This window comes from Euwallacea similis, chromosome 4 (genome assembly GCF_039881205.1).
Source record: "Euwallacea similis isolate ESF13 chromosome 4, ESF131.1, whole genome shotgun sequence".
Lineage (NCBI taxonomy): Eukaryota > Metazoa > Arthropoda > Insecta > Coleoptera > Curculionidae > Euwallacea > Euwallacea similis.
Genome location: NC_089612.1, coordinates 2,017,396 through 2,035,092, shown reverse-complemented (window position 1 = coordinate 2,035,092; position 17,697 = coordinate 2,017,396). Strand labels below are relative to the sequence as shown.

Sequence of the window (17,697 nt, the reverse complement as noted above, 5' to 3'; positions counted from 1 at the left end):
ACTTTTTCTTAACTGCCGCTGATTTAATCGCAACTAAACATATATCGGATATAAATAATATGCAGAAGCGAGTCACATTTTTGCTTACCTGCATATCGACTTTTATCGTAAGAGTTCCCCTTAATTAAACCAGAACCTGTTTTACGCGAAGAATGAAGGCGCAATTTATAAGCCATTAGCCGCATCTCGGCCATTAAGTAGCGTTCAGTGTAATTTTTTTAATGGAAAAATCTGTGTTAAAAGTTCCAATGCAAAAAAGATAAAGTGCATACATTTAGTGGAGAATGGAAGGTACCCCCCAAATTAGACCAAATGGCTGAATTTTTCCACTATTTTTGTTTCACTATGTATTTTCACATAATTTAGGCAATATGCCTCATCAACTCAATCATGGAGGACAGGGACAATATGGTGGTGATAACCAAAATGGAGACCAAAATTGCGGCGGCTCTCAAGATAAACAAAATGGCAGATTTAACGTTAACGTTGAAAGAAATCAACATATTGTGGGTCATATTAGACATGAATACTACGTTAACTACAGTCGCATTAGCTTTGAACTCCAGATACTGATATATTTAAATATTTTTTTCCTTTACTTTAAATTAAATATAAATCTTTTGCTACAAAATTTGTTTTTATTTGTGTTTTATACACTAAAAAAAAATTATGTCTAAATAAATACATCAAGCAATTATTTAAAGAATTATAATTTCCTGTGCAAAAACGAGTCTACATCTCGGGAACTTCTTCAAAGCTAAAGAACCTGCTCGATTAAGGGGTCATTGATAACGTTTATAGTCAATGCACCACTGGGATATAAATGCGGTCACTTCGTCTGGGAATTCTGCAGTACAGTACCTTAAAACCACCATGGCAAATCCAAGCGTTTTAGCGGTAAGTTAGCAGAAACAAAATTTGAAGAAAATTTACATTCATATACTATATACCTTCAGCAAAATATTTATTCAAGCAGTTCAAAATTTCAAACGAATTAAGATAAACTATTTTTTAGATGATCTTCATTGCCTCAATAACTGTGGCAAATTCTCAACAGGCATATGACAAAATGAGGTCAACTGTTAAAAATCAACGCAGTAGTAATATCAATATTGAACCGCACCGAAATCAATATAGCGGTCAAAATCCTCATCAAAACCATAATAGCGGATACAATACTTACGGAGGCCTCCACGGTAATCAACATGGCGATCACCAAGGAAACCAACTTGGCGGCTATCAAGGAAACCAACATGGCGGCTTTCAGGGAAACCAACATGGCGGCTTTCAGGGAAACCAACATGGCGGCTTTCAAGGAAACCAACATGGCGACTATCAGGGAAACGAACATGGCGGCTTTCAAGGAAACCAACATGGCGACTATCAGGGAAACGAACATGGCGGCTATCAAGGAAACCAATATGCGGGTTATCAGGGACACCAACACGGTGGCTATGAAAGCAAACATGGAGGTTATCACGGAAATCAACATTATGGGAGTGGCGGGTCTCCTAATCACGGAGGTAGGATTTAAGGTTTTTTTTTTAATTATTGTGAATTTTAAAAATTGTTTTAGGTAATCGTGGGAAATTACAACATGCGGTACTTAGTCACGTAGGTGTTGGCATCCATTAGCAGTAGCGAATGAGAAATTTTTTGTGATAGATATGAAGAAAAGTTGTGATTATTTGTGAAAGTAACAAACATGCTAATTTGCTTTGATTTCATGTTTTATTTACCTAGAAAAACCCTCATTTCCACCCTCAACAGGTCTAATAATTAAAACAATTAATAAATTAAATCGAGGTACTTAATCTATTTAATCTAATACCTGATTATATGTTACTTAGGCCGCATACTTACATTATGTAACTTGTTTTAGCTACTTTTGTTCATGCACCGTAGATGCGAGGTCTCCATGTGAGGAAGTACGCCGCCCCTTACCTTTTTTATTTGAATGAAGTGAGTGAAATTGTATATATATTTTTTTTATGTATAGAATTTTCTCGTAAATACGTTCCATACGTTTGAGGCGCCTTATTCATCCTTCCTTTAATTTCTTGGCAATAGCGCCTCACACACCAGTAGGGCTAGTTGGAATGGTGGATTTGTACACTATTCTCTATTTAAACTAATTGAGAATAAATTTACTCTTCATTAAAGGCTCGGACAAAAATCTCTATTAACGTTTTGGTAACAAATCTGTTACCTTCTTCAGAATCTGGAAAAAACGAGTAAAAAAACGGCACTGGAAGCACAAAATTTTTGCCATTCATTGCAATTTTTTTGAACAAAAAATATATGAGCGAAAATAAATTTTGAAAAGTGGTAATTTGCTCGAAGTGCATGTTAACCATCTGCTTAATCACAGCAGTTCTTCACGTACACCTAATGAAACTGTCATTAAGAACTAGAGAACCTTTCCCACACTTTTCAAAGCTCATCGTCTTCGATGACTGATTTTTGCTGACGCACGATGGCTTTTACCCTAATATAAAGCACCGTAAATATGCTAAAATCTATCAAATTCAATCGCTTCTCCACCAGTTAAAGAGCAGTCGATAGACATACAAGAAAACCATGTATTTCTCAAAGGTAAGAAGATCTTTTAAAATATAGATGTGTTATACAAAGAGTGTTCCAGAAATATGGCAAAAGAGAAGAACGCGTTATTTCGCCTAGATCTCTTATGTTCGTTCTTCAAAAAATTCTATATTTTGAAGTAGAGTTAAATTTTTCCTTTGCCATATTTCACCATGATTATTTTCTCAAAATAGTGAAACATATTGTTGATTTATAAAACTTAAAAAAATACTTATACACTCTGTAAAATTAAAACTAGCTATTTTTATAATAACAATTAATTAATATTTTTTGGGACACTGTATATTTTTATGATTTTTTTAAATACTATGTATCAACAATGGCTTTTTTTTAAATTATATGGATAGATATTCATGTGGCCAGTTCTAATCGCCCTGATGATGACAATGTTGGTTTCCGAAACCAGCACTAATCCATTATTCAGGTCGGTCTATTTGAATGTTGGTTTAGGCCGCAGTTACTATCCCTATCGTCCTGCATACCAGGGGTATTACGGGGTACGCCTATGGGGATAAACATCTTCTGTGACCAAAAATAAATAAATCAAACATTTTCCAAACTTAAAATAATTTTTTATTACTCCTTTTTATTTATTAAAATGTAAAAAATTTAGTTAATATTGTTTTTGGCAAGAGAAGGAGCTCGTCAGGAGCTCTTTTGATCGCGGTCAATTATCCGAAGTGGCCACCATAGTGTCCTCCGTAGCCTCCGTACCCGCCTCTGAAACCTCCGTAACCACCTCCGAAACCTCTGTAGCCACCGAAACCTCTGTTACCGTAGCCTGGAATAAATATAAATAATTTTTAAAGAGTTCTCGTAAATTTAAAAATTGCCATAAAAAATATTCGATTGAATATCTGCGTAAATTTAATAAAAAGTTAAAGTCAGCTGGTGCGAATGAGATCATTTCAAGAGAAAAAAGAGCCGCAGGACAACGATGGAAACATCGCGGAAATGCTCACATCTTTGCCTATCTCACATTAAATATTCTTTTTATGGCGCCCTCTTACGAGTCGGGAACAAACCTTAAACATCAGATCTTTCTTAGGTTCTCCAACAGATGGTGCCACATGAGTATTATAACCTAACTAATCGAAATCACAACAGATGGTGCACGATTAAGTGAGCGAACGGCACTTTAGTGCAATATGCTAACTTACAGATTATTGAGTAAACTACATATTGGTGCTGGCAACCAAATTTTAGATTTCCTTAAAGTTTCTTTTTCACTGCTGACGACTAATATCTTTACCTAAAGTTTAAATTTCAATTAAATGTTCGGTGTAATTCCGAATGGTAAATTGCAAGTAAAAAAAAATGTTAAAAACATATTTAATCACGGTAGTGTAAATAAATATGAGGATAGTCCCAGAAGTACCTGATCTAACACCTAGAGAAAAAAAAATTAGAAAATATTACATTATTTCTCAACATAGTCTCCTTTGAGATTGACCCACTTATCCCAGTGATGTTCTATGGCTTCTATATCTTGTTTATCGTAAAAAACTTCGAATTTACGATTGAACATATCAAAAACTAAAACTTTTGATTTCTTTTAAAAGTTCTTTGGTCCTGAAACAGACAGTTACAGTACAATTTTGCAAATTTTCACCACAATTTCTGGAGTGGTCACCTTAAAGGGTCAACCAGTGCGGAGTTTGTCTTGGCAGTTCGTACTATCGTAATTAAACTCTGCCATCGAATATTTTATAGCTGTTAACGACAGACCAGATTCTCCCAGAGTAGAATCTTTTTTTTTATCGAGGAAAAATCTTCAAAAGACATCCAGCCTAACTCCGCTTCGATGTTGGATGCATTAAGACCTTTCAATTGAAAGTATTGAATTATGTATCAATAACCAATTTTTTTCATGTTAACAAAATCTCTAAAAACGTTCACAAAAACGGTTCCAAACAAGCAAACTTTAGACATAATCTTTTTAAGGTTTGTAATATAGAGAAATTTTCGAAAAAAAATCGCCATCTATGTATCAGGCCGGGTACTTCTGGGACTATCTTCGTATATTATTTAATTCAAAAATAAATTGATTTAAAATATAGGCTAGAAGAATTGGAACAAATTTACCGCCATATCCACCTCTAAAACCTCCTGGACGTCCATATCCACCGAACCCTCCATAATACTGAGGATCGGCCACAGCCACCGGAACTGGCGTGGCACTAACGTACATCGCAATTGAGAAAATGATCACGAAAAATACCTAAAAATTGCATAAACATTGAAACAATTGTACAAAAAAATAAAACGACATCAAATATTATATTATCGAGGTATTCTGGTCAATATGCATGGTTATGCTGAGGGAACTCCCCTGTGTATTATTGTATTTTTAGCATCATCAAAAGAATGTGATTGAGAGTTAATCTTAAAAAAATATATTAAGGAAATTAATTAAAAAATAAAAGTAAATTAAGGCAAAAAGACCTCTTTCCTGGATCCAACTCTACGGACTTCCGACTTTATTTGATATGTGTATTAAAAGCTTTATGTGTTCTACAATAACTATAAACAATTTACACTTAAATAGTCGCCTTTTTCCGGAGCTTTTAAAAATTTATAGAAATTATTAAATTGAAATAAAGAAAACTAAAGAGGTAAAATAAATCCCATTTATAAAGATATTAAAACAAACCGAAATTTTACAATTTTTTTAATACTAAAATACAAAATACAGAAAAAAATAAATATACGGGTGTCCCAACTTTTAGAGGTCAAACTCTAACTACGATTTCTACATAGAAAAATATGTAGTTGTTTACTAAATAGGTTATATCCCAACAACGATTCGTAATAGAAACGCGTTAAAGTTTTTGCAGAATATTATAAATTTATTCAATTCTCATAAACCTCTCAATATATTTCATTGCAATTTTGCAGGCGTTACTCATATCAAACAATTAATTTTTTGAAGTAAAATATAAATTTTTTTTTCAACATTAGGGCGCACATGAGCACTACTTTGAACATATTTCAAGAAAACGAATGTATGGCACTGGTTTTTCTCGAAATAAAAATCACATTTGTAATTTGTCTTCTTTTTGGAATAAAAGATATATCTAATTTTTTTTAAACACACCGTTTTAGAGTTAAAAAAAATGATATCGTCTTAATGCATCAGCAGTATTTTTTTTATTGTTATCTTAAAAGTAATGTTGAGGCAATTTTTCTTTTTTTGAAAGAAAATAAATTAAAAAATTCATAATTAACAAGTGAATAAGAGTTGGCGCTGGGGAAAAAACGTTATGAAATATAATAATATTTAACAACTTGCTAATCATTAATCACTTAATTTATTTTATGTAAAAAAAAAGTTAATTGCTTCAACATTATTTTTAAGATAACAATGAAAAAACTGGATTGCTGATGTATTAAGACGATTTTAATTTTTTTGCTCTAAAATGGTGTGTTTTTCAAAAAAAATGTGGTATTTTTTTATTCAAAAATTAGTGTAGACGACAAATGTGATTTTCATTTTGAGAAAAACCAGTGCCGTACATTTGTTTTCATTAAAGATATTTATGGTAGTGCTCGTGCACATGTTGCTGTGTAAGATGAAATATTAAAATTTAGTTTAAAAAAAAGTTGTTTGATATGAGTAACGCCTGCAAAATTGCAACAAAACATATCAAGAGGTTTAGGAGAAATAAATAAATTTGTAGTTTTCTCCGAAAAATTTAACACACTGTATTTTTGATACATTTATTGGCATTTTCGGCATGTGACCTATATAGCAGACTACGATTGTTTTTCTATGGAGAAATCGCGGTTAAAGTTCGACCTCTTAAAGTTGGAACGTCCTGTACAACAGTATAAACTACTACCAAGTGTAAACAATTGAATACTTACTGCAATTGTTTTACTGTACATTTTGAATATTGGCACAATTTCGTTCTAAAACAATTGAATCCTCCAATCACTTCTTCTATTTGAAGACTTCACAAATCGACTATAGGAACGGGGTGAAGCTCAGTTTTATTTATACGAGCAAAATTTCGGTTTGACGATCAGGGTCACCTGAGCAGTGAATGTCAAAAAAACCCAGGCGGATGGCCCCCGTTCCCTTTTAAAGGCGAGATTATCCACAACATCAAATATCAATAAGAATATTATTCGTCTATATGTCACGGTTTTTTTTTATTATGTTGTCTCGCTTACGTTCGAACACAAGGATTATTGTAATATCTTCTAATTAGTGTTTATTATATTCGATATTAATTAATTCCAAGAATAGTAGTTCGACTGGGGATTTTGCATGTGTCGGTAAAGAGTCTTAATTCTCCACTTTAATAAAAAAATTTGCCATTTCTGACAGTTTGTGCGGACCACGCCATGTTGTCTTGGACCACTCTGTATAGTGCAGATATGTTACGTTCAATCCTTAAGGTGCTCTACCTCTTTTAATTGAAAAACAATATCGTTAAAACTGAGGGAGTTTATAACACAAAACTCCGTATACTGAATTATCCTCAGTTATTTTACGTTTTATCGGAGTTTATATGAGCCACGCCACCTGGTGGCGAAGATAGGAACCTAAAAACTATTTCTAGTATTTTCCTTTGGCCACTTTTACCACGAATTATTTTTCAGAACTCTACCTCCTGTAGTTTCAGAGATATAGTCAGTGACCTCTGTTAATGGATCACCCTGTAAAATTAACGGACGGCTTCAGTAGTCGAGTTTGACATATGTTAGGTTTCTAACCTCCCTCATATGTCAAATTCGGCTGGTATCACCGTCTGTTTCTTTATATAGGAGTAAAACAATTCATTTCCTTGGCATTACCCGATTATTAACAAATTGGAATATTAGTATATTTCAGCTTTAACTTTCTAAATTTCAATCTTTTGAAAAGCATGTTTTGAACCTAATTTTCACAATTAACTTGTACTCAAAATGAGGCTTCTTGTTGGTGTCGCACCAATAGCGGGTAATAACTGTACGCATGCGCAGATATATTTTGAATTTGTCTGCTGTATCTATCAAACAAGAAGAAAGCATAAGGGCCTTATCGACGTGGTATGATGTCATTACATTGAGGAGAATTAATAAGAAATTATCGTAGGTTTTTAAAGCAATGTTAGACCTTGCTAACAGGTGTTTACCATAGAAAAAAAATTGTAAGGCAAAAAAATCTTCATTTTTTCCAACAATCTCATCAAACTTCATATAAGTACGCAACAAATGCATCAATATTATTAAAGCAATAATTCTAATTTACATTATATATTTCAGGTCATCGCAGATTACACTCCGCCCTTATTAATAAATTAAATATCGGCGCCTAAGCTCTGACATGAGTTTTTCGGGTTTCACTATAAAACACATTGATATATTCACCTAGACTAACATATTAGTATTACTGAAGCCCGCGCTGGCATTCCCTAAGGCCTATAAAAATAACCAAAAGAATTTTAGCACTTTTTGCCACTGCAACCTCCACCCACTTGTCCCGAATAGTAGTTCAACGCTTGCCGGATAATGTAGCTTAAAATTAGCGATTGGATGGGTCTTGGACCACCTCCTCCGTGGTGATGGTGGCTACTACCACCTCCGAAACTAAACAAAAATGCTCGTGCAACAAAATTATCTTGCTATAAAACTGATGGAAAATTGCTTTATACAACTCTGATCAATATGGTGAACGTATTGTTAAAATTATTAAAATGTTATCATGACGATCTTCTACATTTAAAGAGTACTAGCAATAGTGATGTCACCAAAATCCTTCTGCCTTTTTCAAATTGGGCAATCTTCTTTGTGGTGATCTAGTACACCGCCACCATTTTGACCAGAAATTTAATTTTGTTTGGTTACTCTATCCATTTCTTAATAATGAATCTTACCCAGTCAAAGTGCCGAAATACTTATTGTTACTGCCTCCTTGATGCTCCCGAGACTCTGGCGTTGGTGAGCAGTAAGAGTTCCTTACTAAAGCAATAAGAAGACAGAGCAAAAAAGCAGGTTTGCTCAAGTAAAACATTTTTATTTTAATGAAAATTTCCCGAAACCGCACTGTTTTAGTTAATATCTCGCAGAAAACTAAAGATTTCTAAATCAGTATCGAGCACACTTAGATGTAAAGGAGAAATTTCGATCTCAGGTCCGGTTGGTCTGCTCCTTGCGCAAGCCTTGTCATACTAAAACCCTTAAGGCGGTAAAGAGCGACTGTTGCTAAGCCATCTTGGAAGGAAACACCAAAAATGTGTAATAAGTAACAGTACTTTACTGAGCACATATTAACTGCACTGCAGGGTCGTTGCTAAGTCATAAGGAAACTAGAAAAATGTATAAGTAACAGTACCTTACTCAGTATGTATTAAGTCCACAGGAGGGTCATTGCTAATAGAATTATTCTGTGTTACGTAAAGGTAGAAGTGAAATTCACCTGCTTTCTTGCTTAATGCCACACTCGCAAAATGCCAACATCGACACTATCTATAAAAGATTTTTAAAGCACAACCGATGCTTGATATTTTGGCATCTAGCTGCTAAAGAAACAGGCTTAAAGTGCTAAAAGTCAGCTGAATCCTCTCATTAATTATTGTTTGGAACATTCCTAGAAAACTGCCTTCGCTCTTTTGGCCCTTACAGCCCTCGTAACATGAAGGTTAAACATGCCCCTAGCAGAAACAGAAGGGTAATAAAAATTCCTAGGACTTCAAAGCCTTTTGGTTGGTAAATCGCTTGCTGATGCAGCACATGTGCTATCGAGTTGCTTTTCCAGCTCAGAAATTTGTGCGGATAAGTCACTCTTTGCTGCACATTTGTAGGAAAATGAAATTTGTAACAGCGAAAAATTGAATTCTATAAACATTTTTTAATTGGAACGTAATAAAAAGTAAATAAAAGATGGCGCTGATATTATAAACATTCAACTATAAATAACACCGTCTAGACATAGAGTTCATATCTGGGTGACGTCAGCTAGCGTAGGTTTCAATTACTCTATGTTGCAGTGACAAATTGTTAAAGAGCCCAAAAATGTCAAAGAACTTAATAATTTTGGTTTATTTGAGTTAGTCTGCTAAGCTGATTTGAAGCAAAAACTTTGGAATACATAATGATCTAGAGAAACTTGGAAGAAATTGTTGAGAGTGCATTAAAAGATTTTAAAATCAATAATAAAGGCAAAAATATTTAAAAAATTAAAATTTTTCCTTCTTTAAATATCCGTCACTCGTCTGTTTGAACTTTTCGAACCGCTTAATAGGGCAGTTTAAAAGATAAATCTAGAGCTAAAAAATGGAGTGCAGAAACTAAGCTAAAAGATTTTACAATCAAGAAGGCTAAATCCAAAAATTTAAGTTTGTCTTTTTTGGTTACTCATTCGTCTCTATTGTGAATTTTTGTACAGGCGTCTGATGAGGTGAACTGAAGCAAAAATCTGATGCAACAATACGATATAAAGGAATTTCGGGTAAATTTTTCATAGTCAGCTAAAAAATTTAATAATCCAGAACAGAGCAAGAATTGAAAATAATTTCAATTTTTCCCTTTTCAGTCGCCCATATCTCCCAAATTTAAAATTTTCGAACGAACATCTAATAAGGCCATTTCAAGCAGAATTCTGGGGCTACAAAATATTGTAAAAAAAATTGTCCACAGTGAGCTAAAATTTCCATAATATCAAGAATCCATGCAATACTCAAGACGCGTTTATGCTGAAATGGCACAGTGATTTTCCTTTTGATAAAGGCACAGTTAAAATTTAAATACTATTTCTGTAGCAGTGTCCCCCTGGGAATAAGGGCGGATAAGTCCAGACATGGAGTGGTTTCTTTTGATCCCCTCAGCTCCCTGGATAAAGACACCCTTCTCTCTGACCCAATAAAAGATCACTGATAAGCGGTTTCTTTTTTCAGATCATCATTATACGGGTTTAGCCATAATACACTCTCTGAAGGAGCTTTGCCCCATGTGGGTTGGTTTAATCTTAGTTAGGACTTAAATAAAGGGTTGGGCATAAGTCAACCTTCTTGCAATCTAGTGAACGTTTTTATAGACAAATTCGGTTGAATGTTACATAAAAATATTAAATCTTCGCTAAGATTAATTGTGAAATCGTTAAAGCACAGAAACGCGCCAAATTACCGTAAATAGCTGCACGTTAAAAAATACTCATTTCGAGTGCTCATAGCATAATCGTCCCCTTATCATACCTAGATAAGATTAGCTACATATCGTTTGTTATTGAAATAATACCGGAGAAATTAAGTTGTGTTTCGACAGTGCAAATGCTTAAAACTACGTGAAAAATGAACGTAAGTGGTGTAATTTTACTGAAAATTTAGCATATTTCCTGGATTTTCATTTATAATTAGTGTTATTGTTACCTCTATGGCAAGGGTCCATTGCATAACTCGTAATGTTTTTTTACAGGTTCCCGTGGCTTATCAAGGAGGTTTGGTATTCCTTAATTCCTACTCAGGATTGGTTAAAATCCTAGAAGCAGTAAGTTATGAACACGATAATCAATCGAAAAACTAAAGTAAATTCATCAAGTGCCTCAACGTGGTTCTGATCGTATTCACCGCCCTCCTAGGCCAAACTTTCCAACCCCAATTTCTCTGCGGTTGTTCCATCTACGGCTTCCTAAGCGTGGTAGTACTCGTAGCCTTCCATCTTCGAGGCGTGGTGGAAAAATCCGAATTTCCATGGTTTTGGGTGGAATTCATCAACAGCTCATTAATGGCAATGCTGCTTCTCATTGCCTCATCGCTGCTTGCAGCTGAGCTAACAAAGGGATGCATCGTCACTGGAGTCAGTATTCTTATCTCGTATCTGATAACTAGTTTTAATGGATTGCACTATGTTTTATAGATATTAGGATTCATAGCTGTGATGGTCTATGTTTTGGATGCGATAGAGAAGTTTAATCTGGCAAAGGGTCCAAGGACGAGATATGTGTGGTCGGTGCCTAACATGGTGGAGGAGTAAAATAGTTCATTGTTAGGTAATGGCTGGATTCGAAATATGTGTGCTTGTGTGTGCGTGAGTGTGTGTAAATGGAGCTGCTCTTATGGGAACCATGTGGGTATTTGCAGAGAAAAAATTACTGATGGAGACATGGAAGTTCCTAAGTACATTAAAATGACATCATATCCTATTAACTGTCAGGAAAAGGCCTTGTCCGGTTTAGGACAGCCGTGCTGAATGGTGGTTTTATGTTACCAAAAGTAGTATTATTTTCAGTTTTACGTAGGTTTAAAATGTTCTTTTATTAATTTGTAGAAATTCCCTATGTGTTTTAATTGACTTAATTGAGCAAATTACACACCTAAGAAAAGTTGTGCTTTATCCTTGAAGAACCCCTGGAAGATAGCCGTAAACCCAAAATAACCTAGTAAAGCCGTTTAATTCCTAAAAGGCTGATAAACAGCAATCGAACCTATAAAACACCTATAAAATTGATAAAGCTTCTACAGTCTGTCCCGGATAAGAATGAATCACATGGGGATCTAGGAAACGCTAATAGATACAAAATCGCTTAGATTAGGAAAAAGTTGCGCAATTTAAAGCAAATTAACAATCTGTTTTTATACTGGCTAAATTCCGAATGGTTACGAAGATATCCGGAAAAAAACGAATTTGGAGGTTTTAATTTTTTGCAAATAACTATTAGACGATTACAGTTAGAGGAATGAAAGTTTTGCCAGTTGCATTGTTAAGTCCTTACTATCAGAGACAAATTGTTAAACTTTCCACTTTCACATAGATGCAATATCGAATATTTACATTTTTAAAATTGCCATAAAATTTCGTTTTCAGCCATGTATTACATTTGGAACTTTTCTCAGAAACTTTATGAGTTGTGGCCATTAAAACGTTTTTTGATAAATCGACTATGATTTTGACTTATAGCAATGGTATAAGAGTTATTTACAAAAAATCAAAACTGCCAAATTCGTTTTTTCCGGATATCTTCGCAACCATTCGGAATTTAGCGAATATAAAAACAAAATATTAATTTGCTTTAAATTGCGCAACTTTTTCCTAATTTACGCAGTTTTCTATCTATTACCCTTTCCCAGATCCCCGTGCTGTTCATCCTTACCTGGGACAGACTCTACAACAATCCGTTAATTCTCAGTTGATAATGTATCCAAAATCTCCCTTAAAATATGCATAACTAATCAACATAGTTTAGAAGAACCTTAACTGTAGGTAATTATTGCCTTTTAGATCAGTCAAAGTTAATTCAAACCAATGATTATTTGAAAGACGAGATTTTAATAGTCCAGACCAACGTGCATATTTTTTTAATTTGAGCTACCCTGTATTTATCATCGTTTCCATGATCTCAAAAAAAAAATGAAGCTCTGCTTTATTCAAATATCCTGCATAATAATCCTAGAAATTGATGGCCAAAGAAATTTGGAATATGTGAGATCATGGCGTTATCTGTGATGAACAGGTCACAATATTGCATAAATGAAGGTTTTGAAGGCGTAGGGTTAGTTTAGTTATTTCTATGTAGCTGGAGACATCGACAATACGAACCACTAAAATTTATATGATGAAAGAATTTGAGTTTTAACAACTTCATTGCACCTCCACCATTTGGTCAATGTCTGACATATACAGGGTGCGTTAGTGTATATGGAATAATGGCAGTAACTTTTTAAAGAATTTTTTTAATCAAAAAACGTTACAAGTAAAAGTTTCATGGGTAAGTTGTTGTCACTTTTTGGCGACCTTGAACTTTTATTTCTTACCCTATAACATACCAAAGAAGTTCAACTTTAGTTTTTCAAATGTGACCTTTTATTTCTGAACTGTTTATTCAAATTTTATATATCAATTAACGTGTATGTTCAAATGTATAAATATTACCTATGGTCACATATGTCTTATTATATTAGCATTACAGCTTAGAATTGGGAATATACTATCCTTGCGTTAACTTATAAAACGAAATTACTTAAAAACTATGTAACTTTACTATGGGTAATTAAAAGTGAATATAGGTTCTTTTTCGACATAATTTCATAATACGCCAAAATAGTAATAGGGTTCCATTTAAAATTTTTGCCACTTTTTAATATCCAAATTGGCTCTATTTTTATGGACACCCTATAGAAAATATGAGGCAAAACTTGACAAGATACTAAAACATGGATTTTCTACAGAATTGTGGCAAAAAAGTTACACAATATCGATCCGTTTGTTAACAATTTGCAACTCTGCAGACATCTGCATCAGTCACTTTCAATATTTAATTGCTTATTACTTGAAAACGATCAATTCTAAGAAAGCCAACGTATTAATAAACTTGTATTAAAATTGAACGCATAATTAAAAAAATTCAATAATATACAGGGTGTTCCATTTAAAATAATTAATCGGTATCGACTTCCGGTACAACCGGAAGTGTAACATTAGTCGAAATATATTATATGAGGTCGCCCCAAGGTCCCTACCAAATCACTAAATTTTTGTAACTTTACTATTCGGTTTTGTCAAAACATCTAATGACGATGTGGAACATCCTGTATTTGTATTATTAGAGTATGGCTTTGTAAGAGTCAATGAAGAGAAACTCATTACATGGTGTGTTGGAGTGAAGAAAACATCGTCTTACCATAAGAAAACATAAGTTTGCCACAGTTTCTATAAACCCACGGAATGTTTCGTAACAATAGAAGATGTGTCTAATTATTACGTGAAAGTAATTTCCATGAGGAGGGGATAGAAGAAGATTTACTTTATTGGGCTCCAAACTTGGAAAATTGTACAAGAATTTTCTGCTGCGGTAAAGTGCAACTTAACTATAAACACCTTAGTGACTATTACACGAATTCACCACACTTTAGCTGAAAAATTCACGAGGATTCCAAATGAATCCGCAATCCAGCGTGAGGTTGCAGCTAAGACGTTATATTGTTGTTTAAAAATTATCTTTGCAGGAAACTACTGGAGTAAATATAATGAGTTGTCATGAATCATCGCATTCTGAGTAAAGCTTTAACTGTTTCTGTGTTGAACGACGATAATAATTGTTATTTTCCCGAACGTTTCACAATATGGCTGGCAGTACCACCTCTGGGTCAATTTTAGCCAATGTTTTTAAATTAAATAATCGCGACACAACACACTTTGTTGATAGCCATTGTTATTTAGAGTCGTAGCGATAAACATTATTACTATTCTAGAACGTTGTTTTGTTGGATCTTATCGGGAAAGTAGGCATCAAGCTAATCCCAAAACTCCGAATCTCATGGGGATGTTATGCAGGCTTAATATGGATAATTTTTTGAATTTTGTATAAAATTTTTGTAGGTAAATTTCTAGTATTTAAGGGTAAAATTCTAAGTTTGGCAACATGGCTTCAGCAATTGACAGCACCTTGAGTGGCGTTTGGCTATGCAAAACGCTCGAGACAGTTTACAGAAATAAGTTGGCAGTGTTGTCATTTCTCGAGTTTCAATAAAAATTGGGACAATTGCAAATCAGATTGTTATTTAATAATTATCCTTATCGAATCGTTGCTGCTTTCATACGAAAATAGCAAAGCAACGAATCACCAACAAACTTATAATCTTTACGTATACTAAGTTTGGTTTTGAGCTTCTGGCAACATGGCTTCAAAAGTTGACAATGCCTCTAGTAGTGTTTGACTATACAAAAACATCAGCTTGACAAAAAACGATCGTAGCGTTGTCAATTCTCATCTTTGAAGAGAAATGATAATTTCCTTCTGTTATGATAAAAATGATAATTTGATAATTTAAAATAATTATTCCATATTTAAGAGACGCGGTAGAAGATTGAATTAATGATTGATTTGATTTGGGGTTCACCTGTAGAATTTCAATGGGATTTTTACAATTTATTTTATTGTTGAAATGGTACCGGTCTTGAAAGTTCTGATGACCGGCACCGCGTAGGTACATAAACGTTATCGAGAAAGTTCCTCATCATATTCGTTTTATTTTCGATAACATCGCTAGATTAAGGATGTTTCCGTATTCGTCTTCATCTTTCACTTTTACAAAATCATTTCTTGAAATTAACATTTCTTATCGAGATCAGAGGGAAATTCCACTTAATGTAATTGGGTATCAGGATCATAAAGGGCGGCAATTGTATGTGCGGGATGGGGTAAATAGTACATTTTTTTACCTGCAATGTCCCAGACGTCTTCGATGGGCGAAACAACTGGAGATCTGGGTGATCAAGGTAACACAATGATCTCATTTTGTTTGAAAGTAGTCCAACGCAAGTCTGATCACATATACGTTGTCTTGGTGGAAAATTGGATTAAGAAGGGTCCTGACATAGAGTAGAAGATGTTGTAATGCTTCTTGTATATATCGTTGGACGGTCATATTGTCTCTTATGAAGATAAAAGGGGACGTGCTACTATGAATACAAAGGTCTGGTGCACACGTGTCTCTATTGAAAATTGGAGATCGTGTCTTCCACCCCTTTGCTTTCTCACTCTTGCTTGATCGTCATGCATCCCAAACAGAATCTAAACATTCCCTGCACCAATTCAGTCGATTTCGTCGATGCTGAGGGATGAGAAGTAGCACAAGATTTGGTCGATATGAGAAATCAATCTAAAAAAATTCAAAAGAAGTTATGGAAAACTTACCGGACACTTACTACTTACCGGATAAGGTGGTGAGTTTTCCGTAGACCAGTGGTCTGCAAGCGCTTTCGTCGATATAAAGGCTTAACCAAAACCCTTAAACCAAAGATCGAAGACGGTGATTTTGATGCTCTGTGGGTTTTGGCGACGTTTTGTGGCTCTGCTTCTTTGTATTGAGCCTGGAACCACGCCCCAAAAAAACTCATTACCGTACTTAAGCGGTCTAGACATCAAGAGAACTAATCGAGGCATCCAAGAAGGAATTTTCCTACACAGGGTGATCGGAAATAACGTCGAAATATTTTGGGAGGTGATTCGAGAGATTAAAATAATAAAAAAGTTCTTATAAACATATTCCAAAAATTGCTTCTTAAAGGGGGAATTCTGAAGATGGTTTTTCGCAATATTTTCGAAACGGTTTGCGACACAATTATGAAATTCCGTATACTTTAATAAGTCCGAATGGGAAAACTGTTTTGTGTTAATAATTGCAGATTTTAGTCAGGTGTGTCACATGCAGGAGGTCTTCTATGTAAATATTTCCCTAACTTTTTTGTTTGTTGTGAATAAATGATAAATCCTTAATAATATTATTAGTTTTGTTATTGCTGGCTAATAAAAAAATATTTTTATTACAAGGATGCCTACTATATTTATTAAGATGCATTTCGATGTCCATGTAATCATGCATCGGTTTATAAAAATTCATTTTTCTGGAGAACGGTCTAACCTAACGAGATGAAATAAGAAGAGCTTTTTTACTTAAAAATATTCGCGATTCGGTAATTTGATTCCAAAAATAAAGATGTGTAACAAACAAGAAAGTTAGGGCTACATTTACGTAGGAGATCTCCTGTATGTGATGCCTTTGACTTAAATTTGCAATTATTAACATAAACAAAGTTCTTCCATTCCAATATATTAAAGTGTACCAAATTTCACGACTTTAGCCCAAACCTTTTCGAAAATATTGCATAAATATCATCTTCAGAGTTGCCTCTTGAAGGGGTTTTAGTCCTTTTAAGAAACAACCTTTGGGGTATGTTTAGAAGAACTTTTTTAATTATTTTAATCTTTAGAATCACTTTCCAAAATATTTTGACGCTATTTTCGGGCACTCTATATAATAAACCAGCTTCTCCAATTTACTAAGTTGATGAACATTTCTTCACCTTCAGCTTGTCGGGCATACTGAATAGAGAAGTTCTTTCGAAGGGCATTGCATGGCAAAACATGATATTCTGACATGTTGCCGTTCTATTATCGTGATTTTTACACTTTAGAAATATTAATTTCTGATAACGCGAAAACGAATGCGTGAATATCGCTGCGTGAACGAATCGTTTTTAGTTTCCATATAAAAAAAATGCATATCAAAAATTTAAATAAAATATCACGCAGAGTTCTGGATTGTAAACAACTGCTTGGCTATACGCCACTGTAAAGAAACACAATCTCCCCCCACGACCCAGTGTCGT

At 34.2% G+C, this 17,697-nt stretch overlaps 2 protein-coding genes across 3 annotated transcripts in view; both read left to right on the top strand.

Moving 5' to 3' along the window:
- The first annotated feature begins 9,450 nt into the window (after nt 1-9,450).
- LOC136408666 (protein AF-10-like) overlaps nt 9,451-17,697 on the top strand; it is a 56,869-nt gene continuing 48,622 nt past the window's right edge. Inside the window, exon 1 of the mRNA XM_066389784.1 lies at nt 9,451-9,463. The gene's annotated coding sequence lies outside the window, so the exon portion shown is untranslated. The remainder of the gene's footprint in view (nt 9,464-17,697) is intronic.
- Nucleotides 10,773-11,900, top strand: LOC136408684 (uncharacterized). 2 transcript variants are annotated; one of them, XM_066389812.1, is made up of 5 exons: nt 10,773-10,886; nt 11,005-11,076; nt 11,128-11,385; nt 11,446-11,578; nt 11,670-11,900. In XM_066389812.1, the coding sequence occupies exons 1-4, from the start codon at nt 10,881-10,883 to the stop codon at nt 11,560-11,562; spliced, it is 453 nt and encodes a 150-aa protein (XP_066245909.1). In that variant the 5' UTR covers nt 10,773-10,880; the 3' UTR covers nt 11,563-11,578; nt 11,670-11,900. The 2 variants fall into 2 exon arrangements, with proteins under 2 accessions (XP_066245909.1, XP_066245908.1); XM_066389811.1 differs by having other exon boundaries at nt 11,446-11,900.

What these genes read in the sequence shown, in the direction of transcription:
- LOC136408684 (XM_066389812.1), top strand. An exon ending in TGGTTAAAATCCTAGAAGCA is followed by an intron (nt 11,077 to 11,127) that starts GTAAGTTATGAA and finishes AAATTCATCAAG; the next exon opens with TGCCTCAACGTGGTTCTGAT. An exon ending in AGGGATGCATCGTCACTGGA is followed by an intron (nt 11,386 to 11,445) that starts GTCAGTATTCTT and finishes TATGTTTTATAG; the next exon opens with ATATTAGGATTCATAGCTGT.